The sequence below is a fragment of the Coregonus lavaretus genome (assembly GCF_964263955.1).
Source record: "Coregonus lavaretus genome assembly, chromosome: 34".
In the NCBI taxonomy this organism is placed as follows: Eukaryota; Metazoa; Chordata; class Actinopteri; order Salmoniformes; family Salmonidae; genus Coregonus; species Coregonus lavaretus.
In genome coordinates, this window is record NC_140021.1 from 31,279,247 (window position 1) to 31,292,446 (window position 13,200).

Sequence of the window (13,200 nt, forward strand, 5' to 3'; positions counted from 1 at the left end):
AAGCTGTCATCAAGGCAAAGGGTGGCCATTTGAAGAATCTCAAATATAAAATATATGTTGATATGTGTAACCCTTTTTTGGTTACTACATGATTCCATATGTATTATTTTATAGTTTTGATGTCTTCACTATTATTCTACAATGTAGAAAATAGTAAAAAAATAAATAAAGAAAAACCCTTGAAGGAGTAGGTGTGTCCAAACTTTTGACTGGTACTGTGTGTGTGTATATACACTGCTCAAAAAAATAAAGGGAACACTTAAACAACACAATGTAACTCCAAGTCAATCACACTTCTGTGAAATCAAACTGTCCACTTATGAAGCAACACTGATTGACAATAAATTGCACATGCTGTTGTGCAAGTGGAATAGACAACAGGTGGAAATTATAGGCAATTAGCAAGACACCCCCAATAAAGGACTGGTTTTGCAGGTGGTGACCACAGACCACTTCTCAGTTCCTATGCTTCCTGGCTGATGTTTTGGTCACTTTTGAATGCTGGCAGTGCTTTCACTCTAGTGGTAGCATGAGACGGAGTCTACAACCCACACAAGTGGCTCAGGTAGTGCAGCTCATCCAGGATGGCACATCAATGCGAGCTGTGGCAAGAAGGTTTGCTGTGTCTGTCAGCGTAGTGTCCAGAGCATGGAGGCGCTACCAGGAGACAGGCCAGTACATCAGGAGACGTGGAGGAGGCCGTAGGAGGGCAACAACCCAGCAGCAGGACTGCTACCTCCGCCTTTGTGCAAGGAGGAGCAGGAGGAGCACTGCCAGAGCCCTGCAAAATGACCTCCAGCAGGCCACAAATGTGCATGTGTCTGCTCAAACGGTCAGAAACAGATTCCATGAGGGTGGTATGAGGGCCCGACGTCCACAGGTGGGGGTTGTGCTTACAGCCCAACTCCGTGCAGGACGTTTGGCATTTGCCAGTGAACACCAAGATTGGCAAATTCGCCACTGGCGCCCTGTGCTCTTCACAGATGAAAGCAGGTTCACACTGAGCACATGTGACAGACGTGACAGAGTCTGGAGATGCCGTGGAGAACGTTCTGCTGCCTGCAACATCCTCCAGCATGACCGGTTTGGCGGTGGGTCAGTCATGGTGTGGGGTGGCATTTCTTTGGGGGGCCGCACAGCCCTCCATGTGCTCGCCAGAGGTAGCCTGACTGCCATTAGGTACCGAGATGAGATCCTCAGACCCCTTGTGAGACCATATGCTGGTGCGTTTGGCCCTGGGTTCCTCCTAATGCAAGACAATGCTAGACCTCATGTGGCTGGAGTGTGTCAGCAGTTCCTGCAAGAGGAAGGCATTGATGCTATGGACCGCCCGTTCCCCAGACCTGAATCCAATTGAGCACATCTGGGACATCATGTCTCGCTCCATCCACCAACGCCACGTTGCACCACAGACTGTCCAGGAGTTGGCGGATGCTTTAGTCCAGGTCTGGGAGGAGATCCCTCAGGAGACCATCCGCCACCTCATCAGGAGCATGCCCAGGCGTTGTAGGGAGGTCATACAGGCACGTGGAGGCCACACACACTACTGAGCCTCATTTTGACCTGTTTTAAGGACATTACATCAAAGTTGGATCAGCCTGTAGTGTGGTTTTCCACTTTAATTTGGAGGGTGACTCCAAATCCAGACCTCCATGGGTTGATAAATTTGATTTCCATTGATCATTTTTGTGTGATTTTGTTGTCAGCACATTCAACTATGTAAAGAAAAAAGTATTTCATAAGATTATTTCATTCATTCAGATCTAGGATGTGTATTTTAGTGTTCCCTTTATTTTTTTGAGCAGTGTGTGTATATATATATATATATATATATATTTATTACAATTGTTTTTATTTTTGGTTTTGGGCCCCCCAAGTTAAGTCAGCCCTGATACCAGTAGAAGATGATAGATCATTGCTAGAAGCCCATCTTCAAAGACCTGAATGTGTTCCACTTCCTTTGGCGACTTTTTGTCACGAGTTGCATGCATGCGGTCACCTCAATTCGAGTTCTCAAGAAAGCGGGGGACATGAGCTCAAGCTTCATGTCCACCAGATGAATCAAACCCTTTGCGTTCTGGCGGAAGTAATTCATTGTCAATGGAGCAGTCCGCAGCGCTAGGTTTGGGATGCGCTCTAGGCTGCAGTGCGTTCTGTGTACTTCATGCCTTACAATATTTTCAATTAGTGCATTGCATTACCATGTGGTGATATATGCACAAGTTCATAAAGATCCCCATGGGGGTGGCACCATACAGAGGCCAAAATGATAATGACTATTGTGTAGTTAGAGATGAGAAGATACCGGCTGAATGACTGGGCATTTGTCTCCTATAAGAATGACGCTGGGACAATTCATCATTACCACACTTGGGTAGTACAGACCAGCCAACAGAATGGCATGCACAATGAATACACACAGAACTGTTCTGTGTGTAATTTAGCATGCCATCTTGCAGGGCAAGCTAGTGATTTGAAATCAGTACTCTATATGGGGAAAAAACTGTTCAATGATTTGATGTTGCTAGAGATTAATTTGACAGAAGAATAGAAACAAACTAGATGAATTGTTGTAATGCGACCTTGTGCACGCCAGTCTGTTGGTATCTCTGCCAGCCTATGAAACCAGTAGGTAGATAGGAGAGTAACTTTCATTTGTTTTAATTATTAGCTTTGGTCGAACAGGGCGAAGATTATCTTCATGCTGCACACCGTTCTGCAGCCATGTGAAGCACATGTACGGAAAATACGGGCTAGACATCCTGCAAAAACAACATATGGCAAAACGCATGTGCATCTGGTGGACATATGGCGTCAGAACAAATTAAAGCAGATGAGAAAAGTGAGGAAACTGGGAAAAAATGATGGCTGTTCAGCTTGGAGCGCATTTTGCTATGGTGGGGGGGTCGCCGCTTTGCCCCAAACGTCACTTCTACAGGCACCCTGGAAGGAAGTTTGCATTGTCAGCCTTTCGAGCTGCTGCTGGGAGAGGGAACAAAACGTCTTGATATACATTTTTAACATTTGTCTACTTTTTTTTTTTCGTTGTATAAAAATGAATTGCCTTCCCACCGGATTCATCCTAAAAAGGGCATTATTTCCCTTATTGCTCACCTTTCCATTGATCTATGGAACGCCGTCCCGGTATAACCAGGGGTATAACATGTTCCAGGGAAGCGCATACTCTGGCTCAGAACAAAGACAGAGGAATAAGTGAGTCCATTTTTCATAAACGTTTGGCCATGTATAATTTGATAATTTTGTGTGTAGTTTTGACTGATCATTTATGGTTATTATTGTCTTAATTGTCTAGAGTATACTTATTTTAATTATTTCTGATGCCTCTTTCGCTGTAGGCCCATACTGAATTAGATATAGTTTTTGTTTTTGGCATCGACATTTGAACAAAAAAATCAAATTCTTATAGGCCTACACATATAGCCTATGTTATTTTTTACTTTTTTTTTTTGAATGGAATAAAAATGGTAATGTACAATTTCGCTGCAATCTCATAAAATAATGAAATCAACAAATATGTATGGTAGGCTACAGAATTATTTAGATTATTCGACTTCAAGGATTCATTTCTATAGAATAGGCGGCATTTTTTCGTCATTGTCATTTTGTGTGACACATTTAATGCTTTTCCAGAAACTGGTGCGCATACGTTGTGCACAAGAACGTGAGCTGTGCGGTCGTTGGAGGCACGGAGAGCTTTGTGCTGCCGGAGTCCGCGCCATGCCCGAAACATCAGCCCAACTGCGCGCAACAAGTGATGTAAGTGCCCCAAGACGCTCGAAAGGGTGGAGTGCTGCTATTTTTATTGGTCTAAAGAGCGGTGTTACAGTAGTGACTCAACATCATTCAAGTATGACGACTTTGAACACTTATGCCGCATTCAAGTGTTAGTCGGAACTAGGAAACTCTGTAATTTCCGACATGCTAACTGGTTGAATGCAGCACGCGTATAACTTCTACCAGTTAGTAAGTCAGACATTTTCGAGTTTCGGAATTCCGACTAGCACGTGAACGCAGCAATAATTTCGAACGTTCATAAGATTTCCATATGTATCAAACAATAGAGCTAGCCAGCGTGTAGTCTTAAAACCCGGAAATGAGTTACCTCTGGTTCATTCAGACATCCCTATGGAACAATGAATGGGGAAATAATATGGTTTTGGAATTAACACCGAAAATAAGGTCTGAGGTTAACACAGGCTCAGGAGATCTTATATGTTTTGTTCTGTGAGATAATAGCAGTCATGAATTATGAAGCCTTTATGTGCTTTTTTGTTTTACAACTTCTTCAAATAAAATAAAAAATGGACATTAGCTGATTAAGATTATTTCATAGAACAAAACGTATAAGATCTAAGCCTGTGTTTACCACATACCTCATTTTCGGCATTTATTCAAAAACCCTACAAAAACACCTTTCATTTTCCTCATAGGCTTTGTCTAACGAATCATGGCGGAGTTGGTGTCTACAAAAAGATGCCATTACTATTTCTCTCTAGTGTTGAGGATCCATGGTTGGTCCCATCCTCTGCCTGAGACTGTCTCTAAGAAATAGTATTCAAAACACTGTTACATGATTGCATTGTTTATTGGCATTCCAACTAAACCTGTGTAAATCTCAGCAAAGAAAATAACTAGTCAGCTGTTAATGTAGGCTATTGTATTCATGATTGCCATCAGCAAGTTTATCACTGCACTACAGCAGCAGAGGGTATGTCTCTGTGATCTTTGCACCCACTGTTAGGTCAGTTGGGTCACTAACTGGGATAGTGTGTAGTGATAAACCTAGGACATAGGCCCCTACTTGTCCCGTCATCCTCTGTAATCTGTCTTCACTCCTTCCGATCATCAGATTATTCAATATTTACGACAGATCATCTCTGGGTGATTTAGACGTTTATGAGACAAGTGAATTTGATTGATTGATTCTTTATGGTCTATTTGTCAGTGTCTGCGACAAGTAAAATGTCCACGAGCCATTGAGCTTTATGGTAGATAAGGGGGGGGATAAAGGATTGTGCAGCTGAGAAGAATAGGCCCTTTATCTTCCTAAACTGTAAATAAGCAACTGCTTGTCCTGGCACGCATGGCACTGTTACTCCCAGCCCCCCTGTGCAACATCAGAGGCATCTGACACATTTCTCCTTGGGTTGGCTGCTTTCATGTGTGTTATGATTGAACATCATGTTGGGCAACAAGCAGCCAGCTCTGAGATAATATCCTGGGGCCAGTGACGATGCGTGGTTCCACATTTGACTGGGTGTGAATGGTGGAAAATATGAGGCAGCGTTAAAAGGAGTGCATGATTCATTAGGAGTGTGACTGGCTAGCTAGCCCATTTGGAGTTTGTTGTCATAAATAAACAGATCTTTATTGCTCGACAAAGCATTGTTCACATTTCATTAACATAAAGGCCCATTGAAACTTTAAAGCAGAAGGTCACTGTAGAATAACATTGAGGGGGTTTTATGTTGTGATCATAATTGCTAGAGTATGTCTTGGTTGAAGTCTTTCCTTTGAGCTGTTCCCGATGTCCTTCATGGTTAGATTGATTAAATCTGTTTTAAAATATGAATATCATTACCATTGCTAATTCGTGAGGACTGCCAGTCAAGTTAAGTCAAAACGATCTCCCCAATGTAGAAAATGTGAATGCACCTTTAGGTCATCTCTTTCTAACCATCATCTTTATTTTTCCCAGGTATCGGACCCAATTCCGCCCCATGTATAAGGTTAGCTATAAGCTGGTGACCGAGCTGGAGTGGAGGTGCTGTCCAGGGCACCAGGGTCATGACTGCAAAGACCTGAAAGGCATCCCATCCCATCAGACAGTGCTGGGGCCTCGGCCCACCCTGCCGCCTGCCCCTGGTCACGTCCCAGAGACACAGGGTAGGAGAGTTGCTTAAACCTACCTCACCTTGTAGAGACAGATACCTGACCCTAAACCCTATATAGAGCCCATACATGACTAGTATGCTTGTTTTCTCATATGATTCGTTTAGGAATGTTTTGCACTACTCTACTAATGTAATCATGTAAAACATAGATTACACCCACAATTAGATGTACATATCCTAGATGAAAATAGGATTTATCCTAACCATCTGATAACCCCCCTGTAGGTCCGGGGCAGCAGGCATGGGGTCAGAGTGGCCACCCCTGGGGGGCAGGGAGGCAGCCAGGAGGTCAGACAGGCCAAGGGCCGGTGGGGGGCCAGGGAGGGAAACAGACAACACAGCCGCTGGAGGAGGAGGTACAGCGTCTGTCCCAGCAGGTTCTAGACATGCAGGCAGCCATGACCAGCCTGTCAGCCAACCTGAGAGTGGACCTGCAGGAGGACGCCAGCAAGATGCTGGTCACGCTGCTCAACATCTTGCAGCAGCCAGACAGCGTGCGTGGGGAGCAGCAGAGCATGCTGCTGCAGGGTCTTTCCCTGGAAAAGGAGTACAACACGGTGGACATGGACAAGTTCACAAGCAAGATCAACCACCTCACCGACACCATTAACACCAAGAGCAAGGTACTGGACGACCTCCAGGTCAGAGTCAACCACTATGACGGACAGCTCCGCCTGCTAATGGAGGCCAGCCCGGCCACACCCCCTCCCGCTCCTCCGGCCAATGATGCGACACTGCGCGCCTACGTGGACACAAAGTTCCACGCCCTGAAGAACGAGATGATGGAGGGCATGGAGATCAAGATGGCGGACCTGAAGAACTCTTGTGACTATAAGATGCTGTCGGTGCAGGAGCAGTGTGAGGGCCAGGAGAACAGCTACCTTAGCCTGACCGAGCTCCTCGAGTCCAAAGAGATGGACCTCCGCAAGGAGATCCAGGACCTCAAGAACCAGCTGCCTAATTCACAGAGGGAAGACGGAACCTCTTCAGGGGTGGAGGAGCTGCGGAAGGAGCTGTTCCGGGTCACTGAGGCCCAGCTGAGCCTCCAGTCCAGCCTAGAGAAGAAGTCCAAGCCTGACCCACTCCTGCCCCGTGTGGAAGAGCTGGAGGCCCGTCAGAACAGTTCGGAGAGGAGTGTGGAGGTGCACAGCCTCTTCCTGGAGGAGAAGCTGAGGAGAGAGGGGGCGGAGGGGGCCGCAGACCTGAAGAAGGCTATGGAGGACAGGATGAGCTCCATGGAGGACCAAGTCACCACTCTACTGGTGGAGATAAGCAGCCCCGTATCTGGGGCTCAGACTGGGCTAGAGGCACTGCAGAGTGAGGTGGCCTCTCACAAAACCAGTGTTCAGGCTCTGGAGGACAGACTAAATGCCCTAGAACATCTGTGCTCTACGGAGTGCAAGTCTGACCATCCGGCCATAGAGAGCATTCAACAGAACCTCCAGGTCTACAGAACCAGCCTGGACACAATGGAGTCTAGCATCAATGAGCACTCAGCTAGTCTTGGAGACATGGAAGATTTTGTCCAAGGGCAGCTCCTGAACCATACTGCCAGTCTTACAGATGTGCAGGAAGAGCTGGGAGCTCTTAAAGGACGTATGGGAGGACAGGAGGGCTCTCTGTCAGCCTTGGGTCTCTCTCTCAGCCAGCAGTCCCTGGAGCTCCAGGGGCAGCTTCTGAACCACAGTGCCAGTCTTATAGGCGTGGAAGAAGCGCTAGGAGCTCTTAGTGGACGTATGGGAGAGCAGGAGGGCTCTCTGTCGGCCCTGGGTCTCTCTCTCAGCCAGCAGTCCCTGCAGCTCCAGCAACTGAACACCTGTTGCCTAAGAAGTGCAGGGCCGGCCCATGAGGCCAGGGACCTGCTAGAGCTCCACCTGGCCCAGAGAGAGAAGCCAAGGGCCAGGCTGGAGGAGCTGGGCCGGGAGGTGAGGGCTGAGGCAGACCACTGCAGGAACAGGACCGAGGGCGTAGCTCTGGACGTTGCCAGCGTGGACAGCCGGGTTACCAGCTTGGAGAACGTGTGTGGTAGGCTGGAGCCCATCTCCAGCAGCCTGCACAGGATCAAGGAGGGGCTGAACAAGCATGTGACCGGCCTGTGGAACTGCATCAGCCGGATCAACGGCACATTGCAAGCCCACACCACGGACATCAGAGGATTGAAGAGAACATACCAGAACCTCCAGGACCACTTCTCAGGCATCACCCAGGACCTACATCATCTGACCACCAGTCCTGAGAACACTGGTAAGACTTGACATTGAGATTGACAACTTTGCTTGCTTAAAATGTGCATGATTATTCCAATACTCCATATGTTCTTAAACCTACAGCTCCCCTGCGATGGCTCTCTCCTGCTAAGTTAGTTTCCCACTGGTTACATTACAGTATGTAATAATAATAATAATAATAATAATAATAATAATAATATACATGGAGTGTACAAAACATTAGGAACACCTTCCTAATATTGAGTTGCACCTCCTTTTGCCCTCAGAACAGCCTCAATTCGTCGGGCATGGACTACAAGGTGTTGAAAGCGTTCCACAGGGATGCTGGCTCATGTTGACTCCAATGCTTCCCACAGTTGTGTCAAGTTGGCTGGATGTCTTTTGGGTGGTGGACCATGAAACTGTTGAGCGTGAAAAACCCAGCAGCGTTGCAGTTTGACACACTCAAACCGGTGCGCCTGGCACCTACTACCATACCGCGTTCAAAGGCAATTCAATATTTTGTCTTGCCCATTCACCTTCTGAATGGCACACATACACAATCCATGTCTCAATTGTCGCAAGGCTTAAAAATCCTTCTTTAACCTGTCTCCTCCCCTTCATCTACACTGATTGAAGTGGATTTAACAAGTTACATCAATAAGGGATCATAGCTTTCACCTGGTCAGTCTATGTTATGGAAATAGGTGTTCCTAATGTTTTATACACTCAGTGTATATGCCATTTAGCAGACACTTTTATCCAAAGCGACTTACAGTCATGCGTGCATACATTTTACATATGAGTAGTCCCGAGAATCGAACCCACTATCCTGGCAGTGCAAGCACCATGTTCTACCAACTGAGCTACAGAGGACCACTACAATATAAGGGCAATTCCACGGTAACGGAATTGCGCTGAGACTCAAATGTTTCACTTTAACATGTATACCAAACAAAAACCATTGATTTCAAAGTTTAAAAAACCATACAACTCTATGCACAAGGATTACTTTTAAAATTTTACACTGGACATTTTGCAAAACACACTTACTGGAAGAGCTGTACAGATGCAAAGTTTGGTAACAGAATCTCTGTAAAACCACTCTCGGTATTTATGTGTTTATGTGACCACGTTTTCCAGTAAGTGAAGTAGATTTACACTCTGTAACAGAATTGCGGTAACGGAATTCCATCATGGATCCCTGATCTGTAGTACACAGAAATGCATCATTATGGATATGAACGTCATTCTCTTCATGGTGATGTATCCTAAATAGGTAGGCCCACACAAAGGTTAAAATATGCAATATCCTGCTTTTCATGTTTGGGTATTATTCTACACACGGGCTATTATTGTAATGAGCTACGCCCCCAAGCAAGGCCAAATTTGACCGGACAAAATCTGAACAAATCATAGATGTCTGTTTCACAAGTTAGAGTAGAGGACAGGAGAGTTCAGTACATTATACTGTACTGAGCTATACTCTACTCAACTTTTTACTTTACTGTGCTCTACTGTAGTGTACTGTGCTCTCCACACGTCTATGATTGGTTTAGTTTTGTTCATCTGTGGACATCTGTGGACATTGAAATTAAAGCCGGTCCGGACCGTACCAAAAACGACATCTGTGGACGTTGAAATCAAGGCAAGGGGCGGACTGACCAAATTTCAACTACTTTTCAGCGTCCATGGACGTCCGATGTCGGTCAGTGCTGAGTAGATAAGAATGCTGGTTACAGTAAATGGAAAGAGAGGAGGCTCATGGGTAGGTGTCAGTAAGAGCCGGGAGAGGTGACATTAACTGGAGAGAGCGAGGCGGAGAGAGAGAGGGAGGGGTTGTCCAGACTATTGTCACACTTGCTTTGACCACCAGACGACAGAAAGAAAAATAAAGGCTTTATGAGTTGAACGTAACCGTATGCCAGCGGAAGGGAGGACTGTAGCAGGTGACCCAACGGTGGTTTGTGACTACTATGATTTCCCATTGTAGCCAATTCAATTGCAGTAATTCCATTACTGATTTTCCAGAAATGCCATTACCAATTTGGTAACATAATTTTTTGTTTTAACCACTTAATAATTCATAAACCAAATAGATATCAGTAAAAACACTAACTAATTGGTAGGTCTACCTTGACTTGTTACTTCTGTGAACTTCATTATACTACTCCCTCATGAAGGAGAGACATTTGAAAATATCTTAACGATATGCGGGTTTTTGGTAACGGGATTTCAAGGCAAAGGGCAATTGTTTGTAAACTTACACAAGGCAAAACATTTCTCCAAAACTATGTGTTGATATTAGTTGGCAGGTGTGTTTACTTCAACAGTATTGTGTTTTGAAGTATTTTTAATACCTTTCAAGACTTTCTCGTAGATGTTTTCTAAGATCCCTTTTCCATCTGTTTGACCAGAAATAAAAGCCTTTGCGTATCCCTAATATTTAGGATGGAAAATGATTGAAAAATGTATATATGCCTTATTTTCTCTTAGTCTAACTTTTCATTTGACTCCAGATTTGACCTATGAACTTCACATATTGGTGCCCATTGGCCCTTTTACATGGAAATGACCATCATCCAGGTGTTCCAGTTGCAGAGACTGGAGATTACAATCAAATGGTGCTAATAAGATGAACTTCAGAGCTGCAGCTGGGGACAATTTGAGTTGTGTTTAATGTAGGACGGTTAGTTGAGTGTATGAGAACAGAGGGAGAGGGGAAGCTGGATTTCCATCTGACTGCGTTCTGACTCAGAGTAGGCAGCAATCATTGAACACACATGGTCATTTTAATAGACCCGGTTTGGGTTGAGCAATACCTGGGCTTTAAGGGATTATTACCGTGCGTGCATGCATGCATTTCTGTTGTAACTATATTTTCTTGCTGTCCCATAGTCATCTGTGAGTTCAAAACCCCCATATCCTTGGACATGACGAATAACTAGTGTGGACATGGACTCAGTTATAAATGATGGTGCCCAGGCGAGTCAACTGGACTCAGCTGAGTCCCACAACGGGGAATTAAGACGCTAGAAGCACACTCCATAACATTTATGAGCATAGCGCCTCTTCTTCTGAATACAGCTCAACATGACTTACTGGTTTACAGAGCAGCTCTGCACACTCCTGTTCACAGCCAGGCCCTGGTCCTGGTTGTGAAGCCAGAGGTAGAGTCTTTGGATCGGAGTCACTGTTTCTCATTCCTGGGTGTAGCTCTGGAAGTCAAGTGTGAGCCTTAATATCCGCCCTACTTTGAAAGGCGGATGTCACACTTTTCCCATCGTGCGAAATGTGCACATGGAGATCCTGATAAATGTAGTGTCAGTACGTCGCCCTTCACTTGTAACAACTTATATTTAAAATCATTATTCTGTCAGCTAGAATGTTTGGGTTGTACCCCTCAGAGGGCAGCTCGCTATTCATATGTTCCAAACTGGATGCTGTTTTACCACAAGTCACATTGGGATGTCTTTGTCTCATACTTGGCTCACTGCTTCTCTTTTGTCCTGGACTGGTCTCTGGCTTGCACAGCTGACTACTTATAAGGAAGTGGAAAGTGATGTCCATTATAGGGAGGTCTGTCATTGGCTTATCAATTGTCTACTTGTAGGAACCAATCAGATGGTTTGTTATTTGAGAGCTGAGTGGCCCGAGTGTCTCAGTGGGTTCAGATCAGGTGCTTCTGGGTTGATATGACATCACACCCTCCTACCTCCTTACTCTTCCGCTCAGTGCCCTTGTGTTCCCTCTCTCTTTCTCCCTCTCTCCCTGCTCCCTCTTGCTCGGGTGTTGTTGAATATGTTTAGCACACTCATGGCCCTGTCGCTCTCCTCTTTCTAAATAAACACACAGGGCTCTATTTTCGACTGGCGCTAAGGAGGCGCAAGTGTCAAATGCACGTTGGTTTGCCATTTCGTCGTGTAAAAACTGGCGTACTGGCATATTCCAGCCCTAAAACCAGGTTTGGCATTTTACCTGTCTAACTTCAGCTCACTTGCGCTGAGGTGGGAGGGGTGGCAATATTTGAGGTGTGTCCTTAAAAACAAGTGCAATAGTGACAATTTCATGCAGCTATAATGGGAAGTTTTAAGACCGACAAAAAGCAGGTCTTATCAGTAACGCAGTTGATAATGGCATGGATTTTGAGAGCGGAAGCGCAGCCTATCCAGCCATGACGCACAGTGCCCATGGAAGGAGAGATGTGCCTTTTGTCCTGGTGAATCTCGTAATTATATATATTTTTAATCCCCCATTTCGTTTAATTTGATTAAAAACCAAGCATAGCCTACCCTCCCCTTAATTAATCAAGGCTGGTTTAGCACCATTACATAGCTGCATGTTTTTATCCTGGCCATAAGCCAAAAGTAGCCTATAAATAAAGGACTTTTAAATGGTCTACTGAGAGTCCTTTGAAATGTTTTTGAGGTTTTTGCCCTCATGCTTTTCCTTATTCACAATTCACATACCTCAATCAATCAAATGTATTTATAAAGCCCTTTTTACATCAGCAGATGTCACAAAGTGCTATACAGAAACCCAGCCTAAAACCCCAAACTGCAAGCAATGCAGATGTAGAAGCACGGTGGCTAGGAAAAACTCCCTAGAAAGGCAGAAACCTAGGAAGAAACCCAGAGAGGAACCAGGCTCTGAGGGGTGGGCAGTCTTCTTCTGGCTGTGCCAGGTGGAGATTATAAATGAGTGATGGCCATTAAGGCCAGAATGTTCTTCATGATGTTCAACTGTTCATAGATGACCAACGGGGTCAAGTAATAATCACAGTGGTTGTAGAGGATGCAACTGGTCAGTACATCAGGAGTAAATGTCACTTGGCTTTTCATAGCCGGTCATTTAGAGGTTGAAATAGCAGGTGAGGTAGAGAGAGAGAGAGAGTTGAAAACAGCAGGTTTGGGACAAGGTAGCACGTCCGGTGAACAGGTCAGGGTTCCATTGCCGCAGGCAGAAGAGTGGAAACTGCTACAGCAGCACGACCAGGTGGACTGGGGACCGCAAGGAGTCATCAGGCCAGGTAGTCCTGAGGCATGGTCCTAGGGCTCAGGTCCTCCAGGAGGGGAGGG

The 13,200-nt window shown here is 45.4% G+C and overlaps 1 protein-coding gene across 1 annotated transcript in view; it reads left to right on the plus strand.

Moving 5' to 3' along the window:
* Positions 1-3,055: 3,055 nt before the first annotated feature.
* The window catches only part of LOC311109158 (EMILIN-2-like), a gene marked incomplete at its 5' end in the record, with an annotated part of 33,089 nt that continues 22,944 nt past the window's right edge, over positions 3,056-13,200 (plus strand). The window contains 4 exons of the mRNA XM_084151981.1: positions 3,056-3,213; positions 3,652-3,777; positions 5,720-5,907; positions 6,141-8,159. Coding sequence (XP_084008107.1) covers positions 3,056-3,213; positions 3,652-3,777; positions 5,720-5,907; positions 6,141-8,159 — 2,491 coding nt within the window. The remainder of the gene's footprint in view (positions 3,214-3,651; positions 3,778-5,719; positions 5,908-6,140; positions 8,160-13,200) is intronic.